Genomic DNA, 18,268 nt, shown 5'->3' with positions numbered 1-18,268 from the left:
ACGACTATTTATTCATGAATCTGCAATATTTATTGTCCATTATCCGTGCGATATATATACGGGTACTGTATTACCGCATAATTATTTATAGCGCATCCGACGAGAGGCGATACGCCACCGCTCGTCCCTTTCACTCGCAAACGAGAGGAGGCCAGGCGCTGTGATCGAATGAATCTGGCGTTCAGACGCCCGTGAAAAGATCAGCTCGCGCGTTTATGCATAAAGGTTTTATATAGTGCCGCATAAAGTATTCAGATTTTTGAATTGTAGATACCGAGCGCGACGGACGTCGGCAGGAGGGGAGGGGGAGGGGGAAAAAAGTTAAAAGCCGACGATAAAGCGTTAACCGTTTATTGCTACTTCCGCCTCGGGGGTAAACGGCTCGTCCCGGGAAATCATTCGGCAATAATGGATGAGAATGCGCACATTTTTGCGCCAGCACGAAAGAAGATTACATACGTGTGTATGTACGTGACGTAACATCGGATATGTGACTTAAAAATAAAATCAATTGTGACGGCGGGAATAATTGAAATGGCAAAAAAAAAAGCGCAGAGACGAGTAGCAGCGGGAGTCACATAGCGGCGATGCTTGAAGCTTCGCGATCGTACTTGTCATTTTATTTTTTTATTTATTCATAACATATTTGTAAAAGAGGCGACGGCGAAGGAAGCTGTCGCAATGATGATCTGAGAAGCGTTGAAGCGGCGAATCGCTTATTGGATTAACGGTCTAATGGGTAACTTCGGTGAATGGCTCTATACACGGTGCGTGTCCGTGCGTAAATTGAACAAATTATAGAAGAATGCCTTCGGTGTGTTCGTGGGTGGACACCCTATGCCCCTATGGCAGCGCAGCGGCTTGCGACAGAAGACGGTGGTTCTCAAATCTTTCGAGGAGGCGCCAGTTCAGCGTGAACCACCGTCCGATGCTCCGAAAAAAAAAAAGGAAAGAAAGATACCAATATATTTCATTCAGGTCCATTTAATTTCAACGTAGGTGGAGCGAGTGAGAAATTGATCTCGTCGGTACATTTTACATCTCTCTATATCTCGGAGATAATCTCTCGCCGCATTAAATATTTTTCACATCGATAACAATTAACCGATTGTCAATCGCAGCGCGATTCATAAATGTTTCAATTTGACGCTCGTCGAAGGCGGAACATAATTAATTGAGTGACGGTGGACCGAGCCTCGTGTGCGCGGTATGAGTACCGTCTGATTCGTGCAATGGACAAGTGGTCTCATAATTACGTGCGATGATACACGAGCGTGCGCGTGTCGGTGCGTGCGCGTGTGTTTAAGATGGTGCGGAGCACATCTTAAGGCGGGATCAGTGCTTCGTGGAGGGCCGAGGGGATCACGTGTACGAGAAACGGATCGTTGTTTTTTTTTTGTTTTTCCGGCGCGATTTCGAATTTTCCGCGTGGACCATTTCCGACGTGACGCGCGTGTAATTACTCGTGAGAGATGGTGCTCCCTGTGGTTTGGATACTTTACATCTGTATAATAGGTATCGTATGAAATATGTCGGTGATTACTGAATCTGGGAGACACGTCGCTCATTTGTCACAACAACAAAATAAGGTTTTTCTAAAAAGTGAATGCTAAATTATTACAATCATAATATTATTTTCAAATGTGATTTCGGCATGATATTTGTAGAGAAATAAAAGTATAATTAATTCTCCACTAAGTGCGCTGAATGCTCACCTGTTGTAAAAATAAATTTTTTAAAGCAACTCTCTTGATGAAAAAATTTTGTTTATTTTCCTTTTCAAATTAAAAGGCTTAATTACGTTGTAATAAGAACTACAAAGATCTGTTCTCTCCTTGCACGTAACTAGAAAAATGCCAATTTTTGTCGTCGATGTAGCGAATGAGCAATTTGACCTTAAGATAAAAATTTTAAAATATGGTTGATAAAATATGGTTTTTCGAGAGAGGAAAAATATGTGAGAGAATCGTTAAAGTTTCAGAACTTGTTTCCAAATTTTGAAACTATGACGTTTCGACAGACTCACACGCATTTTTTTACGGACATCCGTGTTCCGGTGAATGGAGCCGGAAGAGCGATAAAAAAAACTGAAACGCGCGCGCCTCTTTGCCTCGGTTATCTTGTGCCGCACGGAGGAATATTTTCGCTGACGTATTCGAGCTGTTAAAAATATTCCTCCGGAGTTTCAGAATTTGCGAGCGGATTAAGAGGGAGGAAAATGAATTGCGCGCATTATAGAGATCTTCTTGGGAGAGACGGGGAAATATTCATTTCTTAAAAGCTCCTTTCTCCCTCACCGCTCCCCTCACCGCTCCCCTCGCGCAGCCCTCGCCCCGACACTTACGCGAATGATTGATTCAATTTTCACATTATTGTTTTCCCACTTTAGATAATCGTCGCGATAACAAGGAGCACACGTTCGGGCAACCCAGTTTCCTCGCGATCGAAACGACGCGGGTTAATCGGACTGAAATATCCCCTTACCTACGACGGCAAACGTAATTGTAGTCGTATTTCCGTATGTGGATCGATTTTTTTCGAGAGGGAAAACTACGGCATGGGGAAAGGGGGGAGGAAAGAAGGAGAGGAGCGCACACGTAGAACTTCGTGTTGCCTCGTTTGCTCGGCCACGTCGGACGCACGCAACTTCGGCAATCGATTCGCGTTCGCCCCCGATACGTGTTTCCGCAGGTGCGTGAGCGAAGGCATAATCGCACCCGTAGTTTCCCTTTCGCAAGGCTGACCCGCGTGCTATGCAACCCTCCAACCGGGCGAGCGACGTGGCCGTTGGCGATCGATCATAAAGAAAGAAACGGATCTCCCCGGTGCGCGTGCATGCTCGAGGGCTGCGGAAATAAATTCCGCGCGATCACCGCGCGCGTGCGAGATAACATGAGGATTTTCGTGTCGGGAATCGGAGGAAGGAGGAAAAAACAGGACGATTAAGTCTATCGCGAGACACGGAGACGTGAACGTGGTTTCGCAATGCGGCGATCGCCTTGGCGTGATGTCGTTAAATGACAATTTAGTTATTATGTTATTCACTAGTTTATACATACATATATATGTATGTACAGAAAAAAGAATATTATTATTTTAACAATATTTTTAGTTTCAAAAGGAAAATCTTGAAATAAGATTATATTGCGTTTAATAAAAAAAATTTACTTGAATGAAGATTTATTTTAAGATTTTATATAGTTTAATTAAGAAAATGATATTCTTGTTATTTAAGAATAATCTTCTTGAATGAAAAAAGGGGAAAAAATGTTGGATAGAAAATACTACATGTTTAAATCGAGGATTAAAATTTTCTTAGAATAGAATTATCAAAATAATTGTATTATATTCTTAAAATAACAATTACAGTATTGAAATAAGACTATAATATTGTTGAAATTCAAGATTTTCAAATTCTCCTAAGAAGATTATACATTGTTGCGTATATACGAAACGACGAACGCGTTCATGTGAGTATACAAGAGTTAATTTGACACTTACTTTTTTCCTGTGTGTGTGTGTTACAGGCGCTCGCGCTGCGAACCGCGAAGGAAACCACCCAACGGTAAAAAGCCACGAGAACGACACGGTCCTGCTGCCTTGCTACGTAGAGGGTATGTCGTTTGTTAACCCGATCGATTATGCGCTATGCGCGTTTCTTCGTTTTCCCGAAAATGATTAATCGCCCGTTTCCACCGTCCGTGAAATACCCTGTCTCCCTTTCTCTCTCACGTTTCGTCAAGTATACGCGCCGCGACGTGAAATTGCTGCCATTTACGAAATTGCCCGACACACTCCAGCCGCAATCTCAGCCCACGCGGTAACAAACGCGGGGAGGGTGTCTTTTGAAAGTCGTCGTTATTCCTACCTACGCGAGCGTGCAAAATTAGGATAAAGTGGCACGTGGAAAAGAGGTGTATTTCGCTCTGCGGCTGCTGCGCTTTGTATCGCCGGGAGCGTTATGAATGAGTCGTCATGAGTCTTGTTAAGGTCTCGCTTCATTAACGCGAATCCTGGCTATTTATGTGTTTGCACGCTCGTCGCTTCTTTCTTCCTCTCTTCCTTCGCACGCTGAACGATGTACGAATGATAGACGTTGTTTAAAGAAAGAGAGAGAGAGAGAGAGAGAGAGAGAAACATCTCCACCGAGGTTCGTTTCTTTGCCCCTTGTTAGGAGGTAGTAAAAGTACTACGTGTGTCGGATCCGAATGTCGGTCTTTAGGCCGACGGGGATCCGTTGAAATGCAGGGAAAAAGGTTGTTATTTCTGCCCGCGTAGGCGCGCAAACTAGGGTGAGATGGTGGCGAGAGGGGTCCCTCCTGGCCGATAGTTTCGAGCAGAAGCTAACGTCGCCCGAGCGCATCACCCTCTATAGCAACGGCAGCCTGCGGGTCCTCCACGTGCAGCGGGAGGACAGCGGGGAGTATGTGTGCCAGGCGATCAGACCGTCTCCCTGGGGACACGTCACGCAAGTGCACGAGATCGAAGTGATGTGTGAGTACGTCATGTATATATATATTGTATATACGTATATATACCCCCGCGATAAGCGTCCCCCGTGTAGCGTCCCGAGGGGTAATCCGTCTCTCTTGTACATTTCCGAGGCGGATCGACGCGTCGAAAGGATTCGAGAGTCCTTCGTGCGCGTTTACGAATCCAAACTGAGACGTCTATCCGTCCCCCCCCCCGTTCCGGTTCCTTGCGGCGTCTTATCTGTAGCGGGTCGCCCGCTTCCGCCGAATCACGTTACCACAGATCCCACCGTGGCTCCTCGTCCGTCGAGGAGATCTGAATTTTGCATGAGAGCGTAATCGACATGAACGTCGGCTTACGCGCGGTATGTACAACGACACGAGAGATTTATCTGTTCGTTCTCGCTCAGATCCACCCAGCGTGGAGACGGTGCCGGCGTCCGGCGAGCTGGAAGTCAATCTTGGGGAGAAGGTGGAAATGCAATGCGTGACGAAGGGTGTACCGGCCCCCGTCATAAGTTGGAGGACGAAGGTAATCGATATTCCTGGGCTATTCGATATACCATTGCCTATGCCAACGATATTACGCGTCAAAGTGCAGTGAGAAACGTTCGATGGAAGCGAGGGAAAACCGAGGGGACGGGGGGAGAGAAAAAAGAGAGAAAAAGCGAAACGCGCGGATATCCGTTCGCGAGATCCGACCGGACAATAAGTCAATTAAATTGAAGTGGCGCGTTGTCACACGCGACGGGTGATGAAAGCGCGACGTGTTCATCTTCTTCTTTTTCTTCTTCTCCTACTTCTTCTTTGCAGGACGGGGAAATCCCATTGTTGGACACTCGGCCGCAACTGAGATTTCACGCCGACAACCGGAATCTCTCCGGCAGGTATACCTGCGTCGCCGATAACGGAGTCGGCGAATCCGCAGAGGCGCACATAGACCTACGTATCAGATGTGAGTCCCGGTCTATCTTCGCTCGCACGCCTGCACTTGGCCTCGCGCCTGCGGAGGAGCTCGATTATTTGCCGATGTAAAATGTGGGCCTCGCACAGTTTCGGGAGCACTCGCGTAATTAATTGGGTTTAATTACGGCCGCACCGTACCGGAACGATCATGCAAATCGCGTCCCTACCGTTCGCCCGACGTATAGCACACGGCACAATTAAGAAATTGCCGCAGATTGCTCCCTTTAGTACTCCAATCAAACGCATGAGCGAGTCAATTATGTTGATTGTACAGTTGCTACGAGTGTTTTTTTTTTTTTTACAGATGTTAATCAACCGCCGCGGTGCGCTAACAGCTATTCCCTCCGCTTGCGCGACAAAACAAGTCTTGCATGCATTTCGGAAGTGCAGCTTTAAAGACACAAACAACACGATCGTGCATATGTGTGTGTGTGTGTGCAATGTGCGCGCTTTAAATGTGTGATTTAATAGCTAAGGGTGACTTCAATGAAACTCCGGCAACCGATTAACTTATCAAACAATACTTGTTCTATTTTGTTACAACGGGGGTAGAAATTTATTAATTTCGCGTTTAACGCGGGGGCAAAACTAGATCAGAAACAACGAATTATATAGTTTGAAATTTTGCTTTAAGCGATTCTGCCGGTTGAATTAATCGCCGATCAAGTTAATCGGAGCTCGGCTGGGGTCGCCCTAAGTGAAGCAACAACTTAACTCGAGCGAATATTAATTCGCATTCGAGATACCATGACTTTCTTTTTGTGATCAGTCTTACAAAACTCAGTATTTATGCAATCAAAAACCCGCAGATAGACCGGAGATCTACGTGAAGAAGCCCTGGGTGCACGCATATCCGGGGATACGAGTACAGCTGGATTGCACGGTAACCGCCTGGCCCGAGGCGAAGGTGAGGCTGCCTTTCTCTAAGATTGTCAAAGGCCCGTGATTGCGCGTTAATTACGAATTCGAACAATAATTAACGCCGCAACTTGTGCGAAGAACGCGCGCGCGCGCTAGTTGCTTGGTCCGTAATCGGACTTTTAATTACATCGCAAGTACGCGAGCGAATTTTGCAGCGGAAATGGTTGTACCTGTAGACGTATAGCTCTTCGATATACTTTCGAGAAGTGTAAGCCCTTAAATCAGGATTTTGCCACGAAAAAACGAACGCAAATGGAATTTTTTATCACAAGAATGAAAACCTCGTTTCTCTTTCTCTTCCTCTCTTTCTTTCTGTTTTTTTTTTCTCTTCCCGAGGTCGATGAAATTGTGTCCACGTGATTACTTGTCCCGGTCGAATAATCTTTGTATCCCCTTATTAAAACAACGTAAAATACTTTGAAAGATGACGCAGGGGTTCGACACAGCTTTTGCGTATGTTATAAAAATAAATTTTCGCACTGTCACCTCAAGTCCCGAAACTTACGCGATTAAAAATTTCCCCGCTTACGGCACACGATAACGAAACACCCGTCCTGATACGATCGATCGATACGGGTCTCGGTATCCAATACAAATACGAAATATTTTGCTGGCGCTACGGCAACTCGTCTTTTAGATTTCAACGAGTTCTTCACGCTCGGTAACTAAATGAAACTGCCCCTCCTATCTGCCAAGCAATTTCTCACCGTGATCCCTTAAAGCCAGTCGCACGTGACAAATCGATTCGCGGAGAACGTGACTTACCGTACTTTTTTTTATTTTCTCGCAGAAAAAAAAAGAACCGAGCGAATCGAGGAGAATTGCGTTACCACACACAGCACTCGGCGATCGATCCGAGTTGGATAACGTTACCGATCTCACGTTTGCGCGCGTAATGAGAAGTTGTAAAAATTGATGCCTTGACAAATTACATAAATCCTCCATTGATCTATTTTCTTTTCAGATTGAATGGTACTTCAACAATGAGACAGTAAAGTACACATCGCGGATAGTGAAACACAACGCCGGCAACGATCACAGCCTATTGATAAGGCACGTAAAGACAACCGATTACGGTGCCTATCTCTGCAGAGCGTCGAACTCCTTAGGGATTACCGAGAAGATCGTCGAGCTGTCGGAGATTGCGAATCCGGCGGTGTTCAAGAAAGAATCGCGCAGCACGTCCGGCACGTCGTACAATTTTATCTGGGAGGTCGACAGTTACAGTCCAATCATCGAATACCAGTTTTGGTTTCGCAAATACAGGGTGAGAGTGATTCGGTCATAGACGAATCGTCCAATCGATAAGGATTGCACGGTTCCGATGCAAAATCTCGGGGAAAATCGGTGTGAACTAAATCGACGTCTCGTCTCTCCTAAACGAGACGTGGGATCTAGTCCGTGGTTTCGTGTGTTGCTCGCGTTTTGATTCTGATGGCTGCCGTGCATGCAAGGGTCGCAAGGAATAATTGAACAAAAGGCAATGCCCGGCGCATTGATTTACTGGAATCTTGAGTCGTAGAAAACGTTTCTTACTTTAATCGGCATCCCCAGTCCGTGAATCCGCAATAAGGTGAAAAAAAAAGGAGAGAAATGCCGGAAGCCGAACGAAATGCAGAATATTGAAGTAACAAAATATTTGTTTTCTGTCTCGGCGCGTTCTACGAAGATTGAGGGCTGCTTTATCAGCCAATTTTTTTTCTCTCTTTCGATAGGTAATTCGTTTCCCTCGTCTTACTTTTCCTTTTCCCCGAGTCGTCTCGACCTCGAAATAATTTACAGAAAACGTGCGAAAATTGTTGGGAATATTAACGTGTTTTACCGACTAAATATCAAGAGTTGTAATGAAATTAATTTAAATGCTGTGCGCGGCCAGCAAGAAAAGAATGTAATCATTTCGTTCTCACTGCTTGACTACTTGTAAATTATTTCGCGAAATTCTTATTGTGTAACATAATAATTTTATAATTATATAACACAAAGTATAATATAAAACATTTAATATCGTGTCAAATAGATCATTCCTATGATCCGCATCCTTTTGGTCAAAAGATCGATTTCAGCATGATCGGGAATTATTACAGATCGTTATGGATTTTTTTATTTACGTGCCCTATAGAGAGGCAGTGGCGGCGAATGGCACAAATTGTATATTCCTGCTGGTGGCAGTGACATCGTCAGCCCGGTGCACGTCCGCTCCTTCAATCTGACGGGATTGGACGCGGCGAGCCATTACGAGGCAGTCGTATTGTCCAGAAATCGTTACGGATGGAGCCACCCCTCAGAGATACTGCGCTTTCACACCGAAGGAGCCCGTAAGTAATAAAGATAACTCGTTCGCATACATTCGCTATCTCTAGCTCTCGCTTTTTCTCTCTTTCGCGCTCGCGCACGGTATAGCGATTGCGAGGAGAGATACTGTCTGCGAGAGGAAATTCGGATCGTATGTGATATCACGCTCTATTTTATACGTTACAGCTGTCGATTCCAGTGAAAATTCCGAGATGGACGGTGATCAAGAGCAAAACAGGGTAGCAGGTAAGTATGACAGTTCCATTTCAATCGTTCTTCCTGTTAGAGCTAATTACTATAAAAACTAGTCTTAATTCCATATATCCACGATATAGTTATATTAAAAAGTAGCTTTTGTAATAGTAGATCTATTTTGTTTTAAATAAATAAAAAAATTGATCATGTTTTTTATCTTATCCCTCAATGTACTTGGAAAATTCTAGAATTATCTTTATCAATTGACAATTACAAAAATGAATGATATATCACTTAACTCTCATATCAGGAAGACATTTATCTTAACATGTTTAAAAGTCATATCTCTAGTAAATATTGAGTCGTTAAGATCAAGTAGACTTTGTTTTTAAGAGAATTTTAAATGCTAAAATTTTAATAAAGATGATATGATAAATATGCATCATCTCAATACATTATTCCTAACGGTAGTTACGAATTCTTGAAACATATAGACGTGAGACCATAGATGAGAATTAAAATAAATTGTAAGAAATAAGATAATTAATAATTGTTAGGTAAATTACTTATGTTGTTTGTTTATAGTTATACAACTTTCATCCATGTCGCAGCATTATCTTTTGACAGAGGAAGCAAATGGGTCAACATATAATCGTGCACAAGTCTTGTCATTGATTTTAAGTACGCTGTGTACCTTAATTATAACGCGTGACAGATTTTAAGTAATGTATAAAATGCGAAAAATATAAAGTAGACTGTTGTAATTTATACATATATGATATGACTATTGTTAAAATATTATCACTGTCATATTTGCGCCGATAAATTATCTTCATTAACGAAGATATCACAGCATCTCATTTATATACAATTAATTATTTTACTCTTAAAGTTCATATAGTATAAAAATATATATAAATTTTTGTTTCATAACTATCTTAAAATTTATACTACAATTATACAAATAATTTGTATAATTAAAATGGTGTGATATAAAATAGATGCTAATAAGTATATCTCTGAATTAATATTGTCGGTAAATTCTGCTACATAGTTCGAACGAAAGCCTGCCTTTTACCACTTGGAGAGAAACAGTATCGTCAGTCGAGACTAGTTGTAGAAACTTTGCACCAGATTTGTCTCGACGAGTTCTATGAAAGCTGCATTACCGGCTAATACTTTCCTTTTTTGTAGTTCATTTTCTTATCTTAATTTTCTTGTATTTTTCTCAAGTAATGTCGGTTTTAAAAAAAGTGCAAAAATGTTGAGAATATAATGGGTTTTACTGACAGGACATCGTAAGGAGTCATAATGAAATGAATTTAATTTAAATGTTGTACAGCCAGCGAGAAAAAAAGTGTAATAATTCTGATCTTACTGCTTGATTGGTTGTAAATTGTTTTGTATTCTTGTACAATTATCTTATAATTATATAATAATATAGTATAATATTAATATTATATCAGACAGATTCACACAACGTCCGCGGTATGAAAAGGGACGCTTGGCCCTTTGCTGTTGATCCTTGTTTTATCTTCCTTTTTCCATTTACGTTTACTTTTGCTAATATTCGCTCCCATGATGACTAACATATGTAGCGCAAAATAGTTGATAATCGGTCTCGTTTAAAAGTGAAAAATGTGTAAAAACGTGAACCCTCGATGCAACGACAGTATAGAGCATTATTGTTTTTTTTTCTTGTTTTTTTGGGAAGTTAATTAGCGATGTACTGTAATCCACTTGATTTTCTTTTTCTTATCTCATAGTAATGGTTTTGGGATTTGCTGGAATACTCCTAATTCCTGTCAGTAGCTCGAAGCTTCTCCTCGACAGCCTCCTCGGAAGCCTCCGACAAGTCTGTTGCCTGTATGTACTTTTGCACACCGACCAGCGACTTTTTCAAAGCGTCGAAGGAACTCGAGTACAACATCTTCTTCTTAACCTTGGCCGTGTCGGGACACCACGACATCAAGAATAGTTTCTGTTTCTTGGATGCCTGAGGAAGAAAAAGGAAGACTGATATAATGATGATAAAACATTTGTTACCGGACAGCATTATCGATACTTTTGAAGTATGTATCGTGAAAAATAATTTACACGGAAAATGGATATGGTCAGATAATTACCTCGGAAGTACCCTGACACTGATGGGTGTACTCGAAGTCAAACAGGCCGTAGCGGCATTCCCCGCTGCCGCCCTTCTGTAGATCCTCGAGGAAGGCATCATAAGCCGCGTCGCGAGGTCCGATAACTTCAACATCTATCTGCCTCTCGTCTTTGATGTAGAAAATCACATATCGGTGCTTTTTGTCTTTCTTTATCTCCTCGTACGTTGTCTTGCAAACGTCCGCGACTGTCACTCCAGATGCCTGATAAAACAAATGTGAATTATTACGGTGAAAAGGAAGTGAGAAAAAGGTTCGATAAGCGACTATCACGATATTTGACATTTATTAGCGTTTTTAAAACGTTAACGTATCAACGTTTCATCGCATACACTTTACGATAGGTTCTCAATCATCGCATACACTTTACGATAGGTTATCAATTTAAGGAAAAATTTCCGACATATGTTTAAGTATTAGTGACATTTTATCTCTTTCAGATTTTATTTTATTACGAAACGGATTGAATATATAGAACCGCGAGTTTATTCGATGTCATTTTGCAACGGCGTACAGCCGTGCAAAAAGTCGCATGAATTTCAACGACAGTTCGACTGGCCATATGCCGGCCAGGTTGATTGGTACACAGACAGCATGACCGTCTCGCGTCAATATGATAACGCGGCATTCAGCAATCGGCACACGTCGCGCGCTGCCCGTGTCAGTCGGGCCGTTTAAGCCCATTTCGCGGGCAAAATACGTGGGGGACGCTACCGAAATAAATTCTTCCCACGCGCGAATCCCGACGCTAAAAGAGATCCGACGATCCACTTCTAAAGTTATCCCCTGGCTCTCCGGGCACGTGCCGCGCGCTACGAACTTTCGGGCCGGTCCGTTTCTCCTCTCTCCGCACCGTGGAAATTCGTGAAATACGACCGCGACGTCCCATTACCTTCGGGTATCAGAGCACAAACAGGACTAGAGAGGACAACCTTCAGTGGTCAAAATACTTTCACCATTTTCAATCTCAACTTTAAATTGTATCGTTTAATAAAAAAGATTCAAACTCAAGAAAGAAGAGTGATAGTTTTGAATATCAAAATTGTAAACAGGTATTTTGGCCACGAGAAATGATTGTTCCTTCGAGATTTTTTTGTCGCTCATTCTAAAAGAATACAATGTTTCACAATGCTACGATTTCTCTCACTTCAGGCAAAAATGGCATGAAAGTAAAATTGGCACTCAAAGGGTGAACATGTCACTTGGTCTGTCGCGTCATTTGCTTATTTTTTCTTAGCAGCATTCGACTATGGACAAAAATTACTGTCTTCGAGCTGCAAGAGATACCACATTAAAACTCTGAAAAATCGTCAAGTCCAAATTGTAGATGTAAATTTTTCATTTCTCTGTGCCGGTGGTATCGAGCGGCGTTCGAGGGACTCGTTAAAAATTACAACGTCGCCTCGACGTCAGCTCGAATTTCGCGGAAGCAAATGAATATTCGCGATGCGCATTCATGATCGTCAATTATGTGCACGAGGCGCTCAAATACGACGTCCTCGATAGCCGACACCCGTGCTAATGTATCGCCGCTCGTTCCACATGACCGAAGGAACGCGCGCGGCGGATGTGAATCGGAGTGCGAGAGGGGGTCCTGCGAGAAACGGCGGTTGGAGGGTAGCCGGCGAGAACGCGGAGGATGCAATTTCTGGGTCGATATCCCGACGGAGGAGCGGAGGGGGGGGGGGGAGGGTGGCGACAGGGGACGCCGGTTAAAGGGATGACGCCGAGGGGGACCGCCACTTCTGGGGCGTGTTGTACCCTTCGCGACGCGAGCTGCACGTACAAGGTCAAACCGTGGATGATTCATCAACAAGTATGTGTCTTGTTGTATTTTCCTGCCCTTTCTATACCCGATAAGGAAATACGTATGTGTTTAAGCTCAGCTGGAGAAGCAAGGATTATAAATTGAAAATTAAACTTTCGATCGACCGAGACGAAAACAGATAAAAATTATAGCTCGTATAATTATCGTAAATTTTAAAATTTTATCAGTAAAAACTAAATTCATAAAACGTTGACGTCTTATGAACGTGTTATTAAAGATATCTTCAATATCTTAAAAGATATCTTTATTTTTAAAATGCAATTTCTGAAAGATATCTCCAAAGCATCTTCAGATAAAATATTTTACATCCCTAAAAGATATTCTTTCGAAGAAATGCAAGACATCTTTTTATTTATGTGAAAAGTTATCTAACAGAATTACAATCTCCAATTCGTAAGCTTTGGACGTGTAACTCGATAAATTTCAAACCTTCCGAAAGAACGACGCGTAAAACGAACGTCTGCTGAACGGACGCGATTGGAGTCGTTCTTTCTTCCCATCTTCGAGCGGTCGATCGCGAGGCAACGTCGTTTTCGAGGGGGTGACACGATAAGAGGATGGCCGAAGAGAAGTTTAATCAACCGGCCGCCGTCGCCGAGACGTCAGTGAACTTCGAGAGTCGCTGGCCCGCAAGAAAATAACCGACCTCCTTACACAGGCTCATTGAATTTTTCCCTCTCCCGTAACTACCGGCGAACCGCTGCGCCGTGCATCGCGCCTCTCTCTAGTTCACTGTCATCGTCGAGGCGCGCCGAGGTGCTGCACGAGGAATACCCAGGGAGCGGAGGAGGGAGGCTAGCAGATTGGAGAAGAGGGGACAGTTTCGCGAGGAGTGCCGAGGTGAACGTTCCAGGGCAAAAAACTAATATCAACGAAAAAAAAAAGGCTAACGGCCCGATATGTATTCTTCTTTCGTTGTGAATGTCGGAAAGTTTCAGAACGCGATTTAATTTTGCCACACGCCCCAACGTTTGTGTGTGTGCTGCGAATTCCAATTGTCAAGTTATCTCAATCACAATCTTGTTCGTGTGATGAATCATACATGGAATATTTTAGAAACCACTTTTCCTTTTGTCGCAACTTTCCAACGTTTTTGTATCACGTACCGTTCGTAATTACGCTAGAACTTTAGGATAACTTTCATTCAAAATTAATTAAAGAATCTCTTGTTGGCGTTGATACTCGAGTTCTACTTTCTCGAGCGCTCGAAAATCTATCGACGCTTTTGCCAGGATAAAGTCGGCCAGAGAGACTGTAGGCGTCGATAAGAGAACGATGCGTTCCTGAGACACCTTGTACACGGATAATAAGTTTTTACATGGTGTCGAGACGACATACCACGTCGCTCTATAATTATTCCCATGGATATGTAAATTCCTTCGTGGGAGAAGGAAAAGGCGTCGCGGAGGCAATCCTACGAGAGGGTTAAGGTCGTGCTTAATCACACGGGCACGGGAAACGGTGAGGCGGGGAACGATACGATACGCGATAAGCCGCACCGAGTCACGGTCTTATTTATATCCACGCGAGTCGCAAGTGGTTTTGATAAAAAGAACGCCATCCTCGCGAATTCGCGCGAGGTTGCAACTTTTTGCGGCATACCTATTAACCGAACGCTCGCCGAATTCGCGCCGGAGGAAAGTAGCCTTGGCTTTTCGTGTCGCTGTTAACTATGAGAAGCGCTATCAAGTATGACGAAAATAAAAACAAGCGTTTATCGGTGCCAGAGACTCTTCCAGCGTCAATTAAAAAAAAAAGAAATTGGCGAAAAATTCTTTAATAAAATAAAATTTTTGAAATGAGTTCGGTTTATTATTTTAATAGCATTTTCGTTAGTATGTCAATATTATGTAACGTAACGAAACTGACTTACTAAATGTTTGAAATTAAACTCTTGTTAAATCTTCATTATTATTATTAAGAAAGTTCTTGTTAAATCGTTATTTGTATCAGTAACAGGCGTCGCGGAAAGAGCAGAGTGCCAGGTGAACTTGAGCGAACAGTTAATAATAAATCGACTTTAACTTTCGAAATGTTTGGCAAAATCGTGCTTCCTACAGAAATCATCACGGTTCCAAAGGCCGATTGCGGTAAGGGTAATGCAAGACACGTGATCGATTCGTTCAATCGCAATACAACGGAGATTGACATCGAGATTGAGACGAGAGATTCTCAAATAAGATTCTTTATATCATATAAACCGATCCGATTTTGATTGATTGTGACAAACGCAGATTAAACACCTGCAATTCAAAAAGAAAACTCATTCGTGTGTGTGCAATTTAATTTAAAGCAAAACATTAACACTAGAACAACCAAACCCATCAAAATGATCCGATCAAATGATTTCAGATTTGTAGATTAAATTAAAATAATTTTTTAATTAAGTCTGACAGTTACTGCCTTTCAGTAAAGACGTGCATTGTTTTTTCGCATTATGTGCTTTGTTAATATATTCAATTTTTTTTCCGTTACTCGGTGCGATACTTATTGTTCCTTCGTTCTCCTGTAACAACACTTTAAATCATGATCCGCTGACACGAATCACAAATTTATAGTGGTTGAATGTTACTGAGAAGGGCCCAAAGTGAAGGCCGAAACGTTGTAACTATTTGGAATTTTAATAAATTGTGCCAGTTGCGTCGTCGTTAATTTCGCCTCAATTATTGCAAACCATTACTGGCGACCTTTTAAAGATTTTGATATTGTTAAAATAATTTTTGTCGGATCTCAATTCTCGGATTAATTATTTGAATATTAAAGAAATTAAAAATAAAAACAAAAAAAAGGTAGGAATAGGCATACATTTAATGCCGGTTGTTTTAGTGTAGTAAACTATTACATGTTTAATTGTATAGATTCTTCTCTTTATGCTGTAGTGTGCTAATTTTACACGGAAAATTGTTAATTTGACTTCAACTCAATTAAATGTCTTCATTTCAAGTATTTATATATTTCAGTCAAATACATAGATACTTGAATTAAAGTTCAAGTATTTAAGTTGAATACATAAAGACTTGAACTAAAGAAATTTAATCAAGTTGAAAAGTTTAACCAAATTAACTACTTTCTTTTTCTCGATGCATACACACCCGAATGGGGCATTTTTTTTACACACTTGAATTCAGCGAGTTTCCCCGCCGTCGATGGTAACCAATCGTCACCGATTTCCGTAGTCGGGCGATCGTCGACGATCCCAGTGGGAGCCGCAACCAAGGAGTTCGGAAGAACGGGGAGAAGTGGCCGGCAGCACACGTGATTCGCAGCGCGCAGCCGAAATAAAACACGCGGCGAATCTCGCCGCTCTCCCGACGTTCGACAGGAACGAAACATGATATTATCACGATAGTATTGTGTACAGTAGGCCCGTCGACGCCCTCCTTGAGTTCACACGGGAGATAAACCCGGGGAATTCGAGGATTGCCGTTTCAGGAATGCATCGTGTCTCTCCGCCCCCTTCGGCTGTTATATTTTTAATATGGCAACCTCGACATCGTCTTCCTTTCTCCAACGTTGTCACAGGTTACGCACCGCTCGAGCTGGTCGAGTTGAGCGTGCGAGTGTCTCCTCTTTTGACGGAAGTTGGTGGAATAGATAAACAGATAAATAAATAAATAAATAAATAAGAGTAAATAAATAAACGTGTATCACGCGGCTGTGAAAGCGCCATGTTACAAAATGTTTGTGGTTTATACGACGAATCGACGAGCCGTCGTCCCACCGTCGCTCCTCGTCGGCGGCGAGCCGTTACCTTTTACGTCGTGTTATCGCGGGCGATCGTCGCGACGTTCGAAAGTAAAACTCCTCGCGAGCGCATATAATTCCCCGCGAGTGTGTCGGAAATTTCGGAAGCGCGTTCGTGACGCTCGCGCCGGAATAAATAAATCGAGGGGGGATATCACCCGTTCCTTTCCCGCGGACGGAGAGCCGAAGAGAGCTCTGAGGTTAAATCGAATTTAATATTTATAGAAACCTATATATCTCGCGCGATAAACCGCGACGAGTGACCACGCGTCCTCGTAGGACCGGACTCGCGAGAGTGACACCGGTTGCAATCGGGTGCAACGTACAGTAGGCAAGGGGAGGGGGGAGATGAGGAAAAGGAGGAGGAGGAGGAGGAGGACGGACAGAGACATGGAGAAAGAGGGACAAAAAAGACAGAGAGAGAGAGAGAGAGAGGGGGGGGGGAGAGAATGCAATCTCCCAGGCGTAAAAGCGCGATCTCACGCCGCGGTGACGCGCGATTCTCCCTCGTCACCGCCGATCGGCTCGCTGATGTGGAAGTGAATCATACGCTTCCTAGAAGCGGACGGCGAGTCCCCCCGTCGGCGCGCTGTCGCCGCGGAATCCGCACGCGACTGGCTAACACGTCTCCGAAAGACGATGCCGTGACGAGTCGGACGAGCGCGAGTCCGTGATACGGTGGCCGAGAGCCGGGGCGAGGAGAGACGGGACGGGAAGACGAGATCGTGGGAAGAAGACGATGACTACTACGATGACGACGACGACGACGAGGACGACGCCGCGAGACTCTTCCGGGCGCCGCGCCGCTTGCGCGAGAAAGGAGGCGTATCACGGAGAGAGCCGGGCAGCAATGGCCGACCGGCGCGTCTGCTGCGGCCATAACCACAAAAAGGCCGTCGTCGGCTGCGCCGGGCCGGTCCGGTCGGATCGGGTCGGGTCGAGCCGCGCTCGAGGACCTCGCCCGTTGATCGGTCGGTCGGTCGCGCCACAGTCAAAGTCGCGTCTACGCGACGGACGTTCTCTTTCTTTCTCCGTCCGGGGCGGTTTGCAATACGGGCGGATGCGGCGGTTACGTGCGAAACGGCAGCAACAGCAGCAGCGGCGGCGGCGGCGTTAGCCGATTTTTGTCTCGCACGGCCAGCGCGCCGCTGTCACCGTCGCTCCGGTCCGCGTTTGGATATTTACCATTTTACGTAGCGGGCGACGATGTAGCCGGTGCGGGCAAGCAGAGTCACGTGAACGAGCACTTTAACCGACACTTTTTCCCCGGAGTACCTCGGTCGTGGTGGAACTGGATAGCGGCGCAGTGTCCAGTCGAAGGGATCGCGCGGCTGGCTCACTCTCGGCGAACGGGAAGGGAGGCTCCTCTCTTCACGACCAGCCGGCTCGCTCTCTCTTTCTCTCTCTCTCTTCCTCGCGGATCCTGTATCCCTACGCCTGCGCGCGCGCAGCGCCGCCACGGACGGCCGCTCTCCAATTGGCCCGCTCCCCGTCGCGACTCGCGCGTCGTCAAAAATTCGCGGTTGCGCCGTACAATAGGCAGGCGCGAGAAACAGAAAAATCGCGCGAATCGCAAATCTGTATGATATTCGGCACGAGAATACGCTGACCCTGGCCCTCGGGATACCTGCGGATACCGCGGAACGAACGGACGGGTACGTCGCGCGCAAGATGATCGTGCGAAG

The 18,268-nt window shown here is 44.3% G+C and overlaps 2 protein-coding genes and 1 long non-coding RNA gene across 3 annotated transcripts; 1 reads left to right on the top strand and 2 right to left on the bottom strand.

Annotated features, from left to right (window-relative positions):
• Nucleotides 1-1,046: 1,046 nt before the first annotated feature.
• On the top strand, nt 1,047-9,867 carry LOC105837091 (limbic system-associated membrane protein). The gene is made up of 10 exons (XM_012681580.3): nt 1,047-1,515; nt 3,528-3,614; nt 4,279-4,494; nt 4,883-5,004; nt 5,286-5,427; nt 6,248-6,345; nt 7,324-7,626; nt 8,479-8,674; nt 8,838-8,897; nt 9,432-9,867. Exons 1-10 carry the CDS (start codon nt 1,473-1,475, stop codon nt 9,566-9,568), a joined length of 1,404 nt encoding a protein of 467 aa, XP_012537034.1. The 5' UTR covers nt 1,047-1,472; the 3' UTR covers nt 9,569-9,867.
• A 524-nt stretch (nt 9,868-10,391) lies between these two features.
• On the bottom strand, nt 10,392-17,980 carry LOC105837094 (cofilin/actin-depolymerizing factor homolog). The gene is made up of 3 exons (XM_012681586.3): nt 17,769-17,980; nt 10,973-11,215; nt 10,392-10,842 (listed from the first exon to the last, which is right to left on the bottom strand). Exons 1-3 carry the CDS (start codon nt 17,769-17,771, stop codon nt 10,642-10,644), a joined length of 447 nt encoding a protein of 148 aa, XP_012537040.1. The 5' UTR covers nt 17,772-17,980; the 3' UTR covers nt 10,392-10,641.
• Nucleotides 11,453-17,762, bottom strand: LOC114253761. Its single transcript, XR_003626691.2, has 2 exons — nt 16,591-17,762; nt 11,453-16,408 (listed from the first exon to the last, which is right to left on the bottom strand). It is a non-coding gene; the product is annotated as an uncharacterized LOC114253761 (long non-coding RNA).
• Nucleotides 17,981-18,268: the final 288 nt, after the last annotated feature.

The sequence above is a fragment of the Monomorium pharaonis genome, chromosome 10 (assembly GCF_013373865.1).
Source record: "Monomorium pharaonis isolate MP-MQ-018 chromosome 10, ASM1337386v2, whole genome shotgun sequence".
Classification (NCBI taxonomy): domain Eukaryota; kingdom Metazoa; phylum Arthropoda; class Insecta; order Hymenoptera; family Formicidae; genus Monomorium; species Monomorium pharaonis.
Note: the sequence above shows the minus strand (reverse complement) of the source record. Positions and strands in the feature narration are given on the sequence as shown.

Bases quoted from the DNA above. Each gene is read 5' to 3' on its own strand.
- LOC105837091 (XM_012681580.3), top strand. From the start codon at position 1,473: ATGGTGCTCCCTGTGGTTTGGATACTTTACATCTGTATAATAG. The intron at 4,495-4,882 runs GTGAGTACGTCA...GTTCTCGCTCAG, and splicing joins GCACGAGATCGAAGTGATGT to ATCCACCCAGCGTGGAGACG. The intron at 5,005-5,285 runs GTAATCGATATT...TCTTCTTTGCAG, and splicing joins TCATAAGTTGGAGGACGAAG to GACGGGGAAATCCCATTGTT.
- LOC105837094 (XM_012681586.3), bottom strand. The intron at 10,843-10,972 runs GTAATTATCTGA...TTTCTTCCTCAG, and splicing joins AGTGTCAGGGTACTTCCGAG to GCATCCAAGAAACAGAAACT.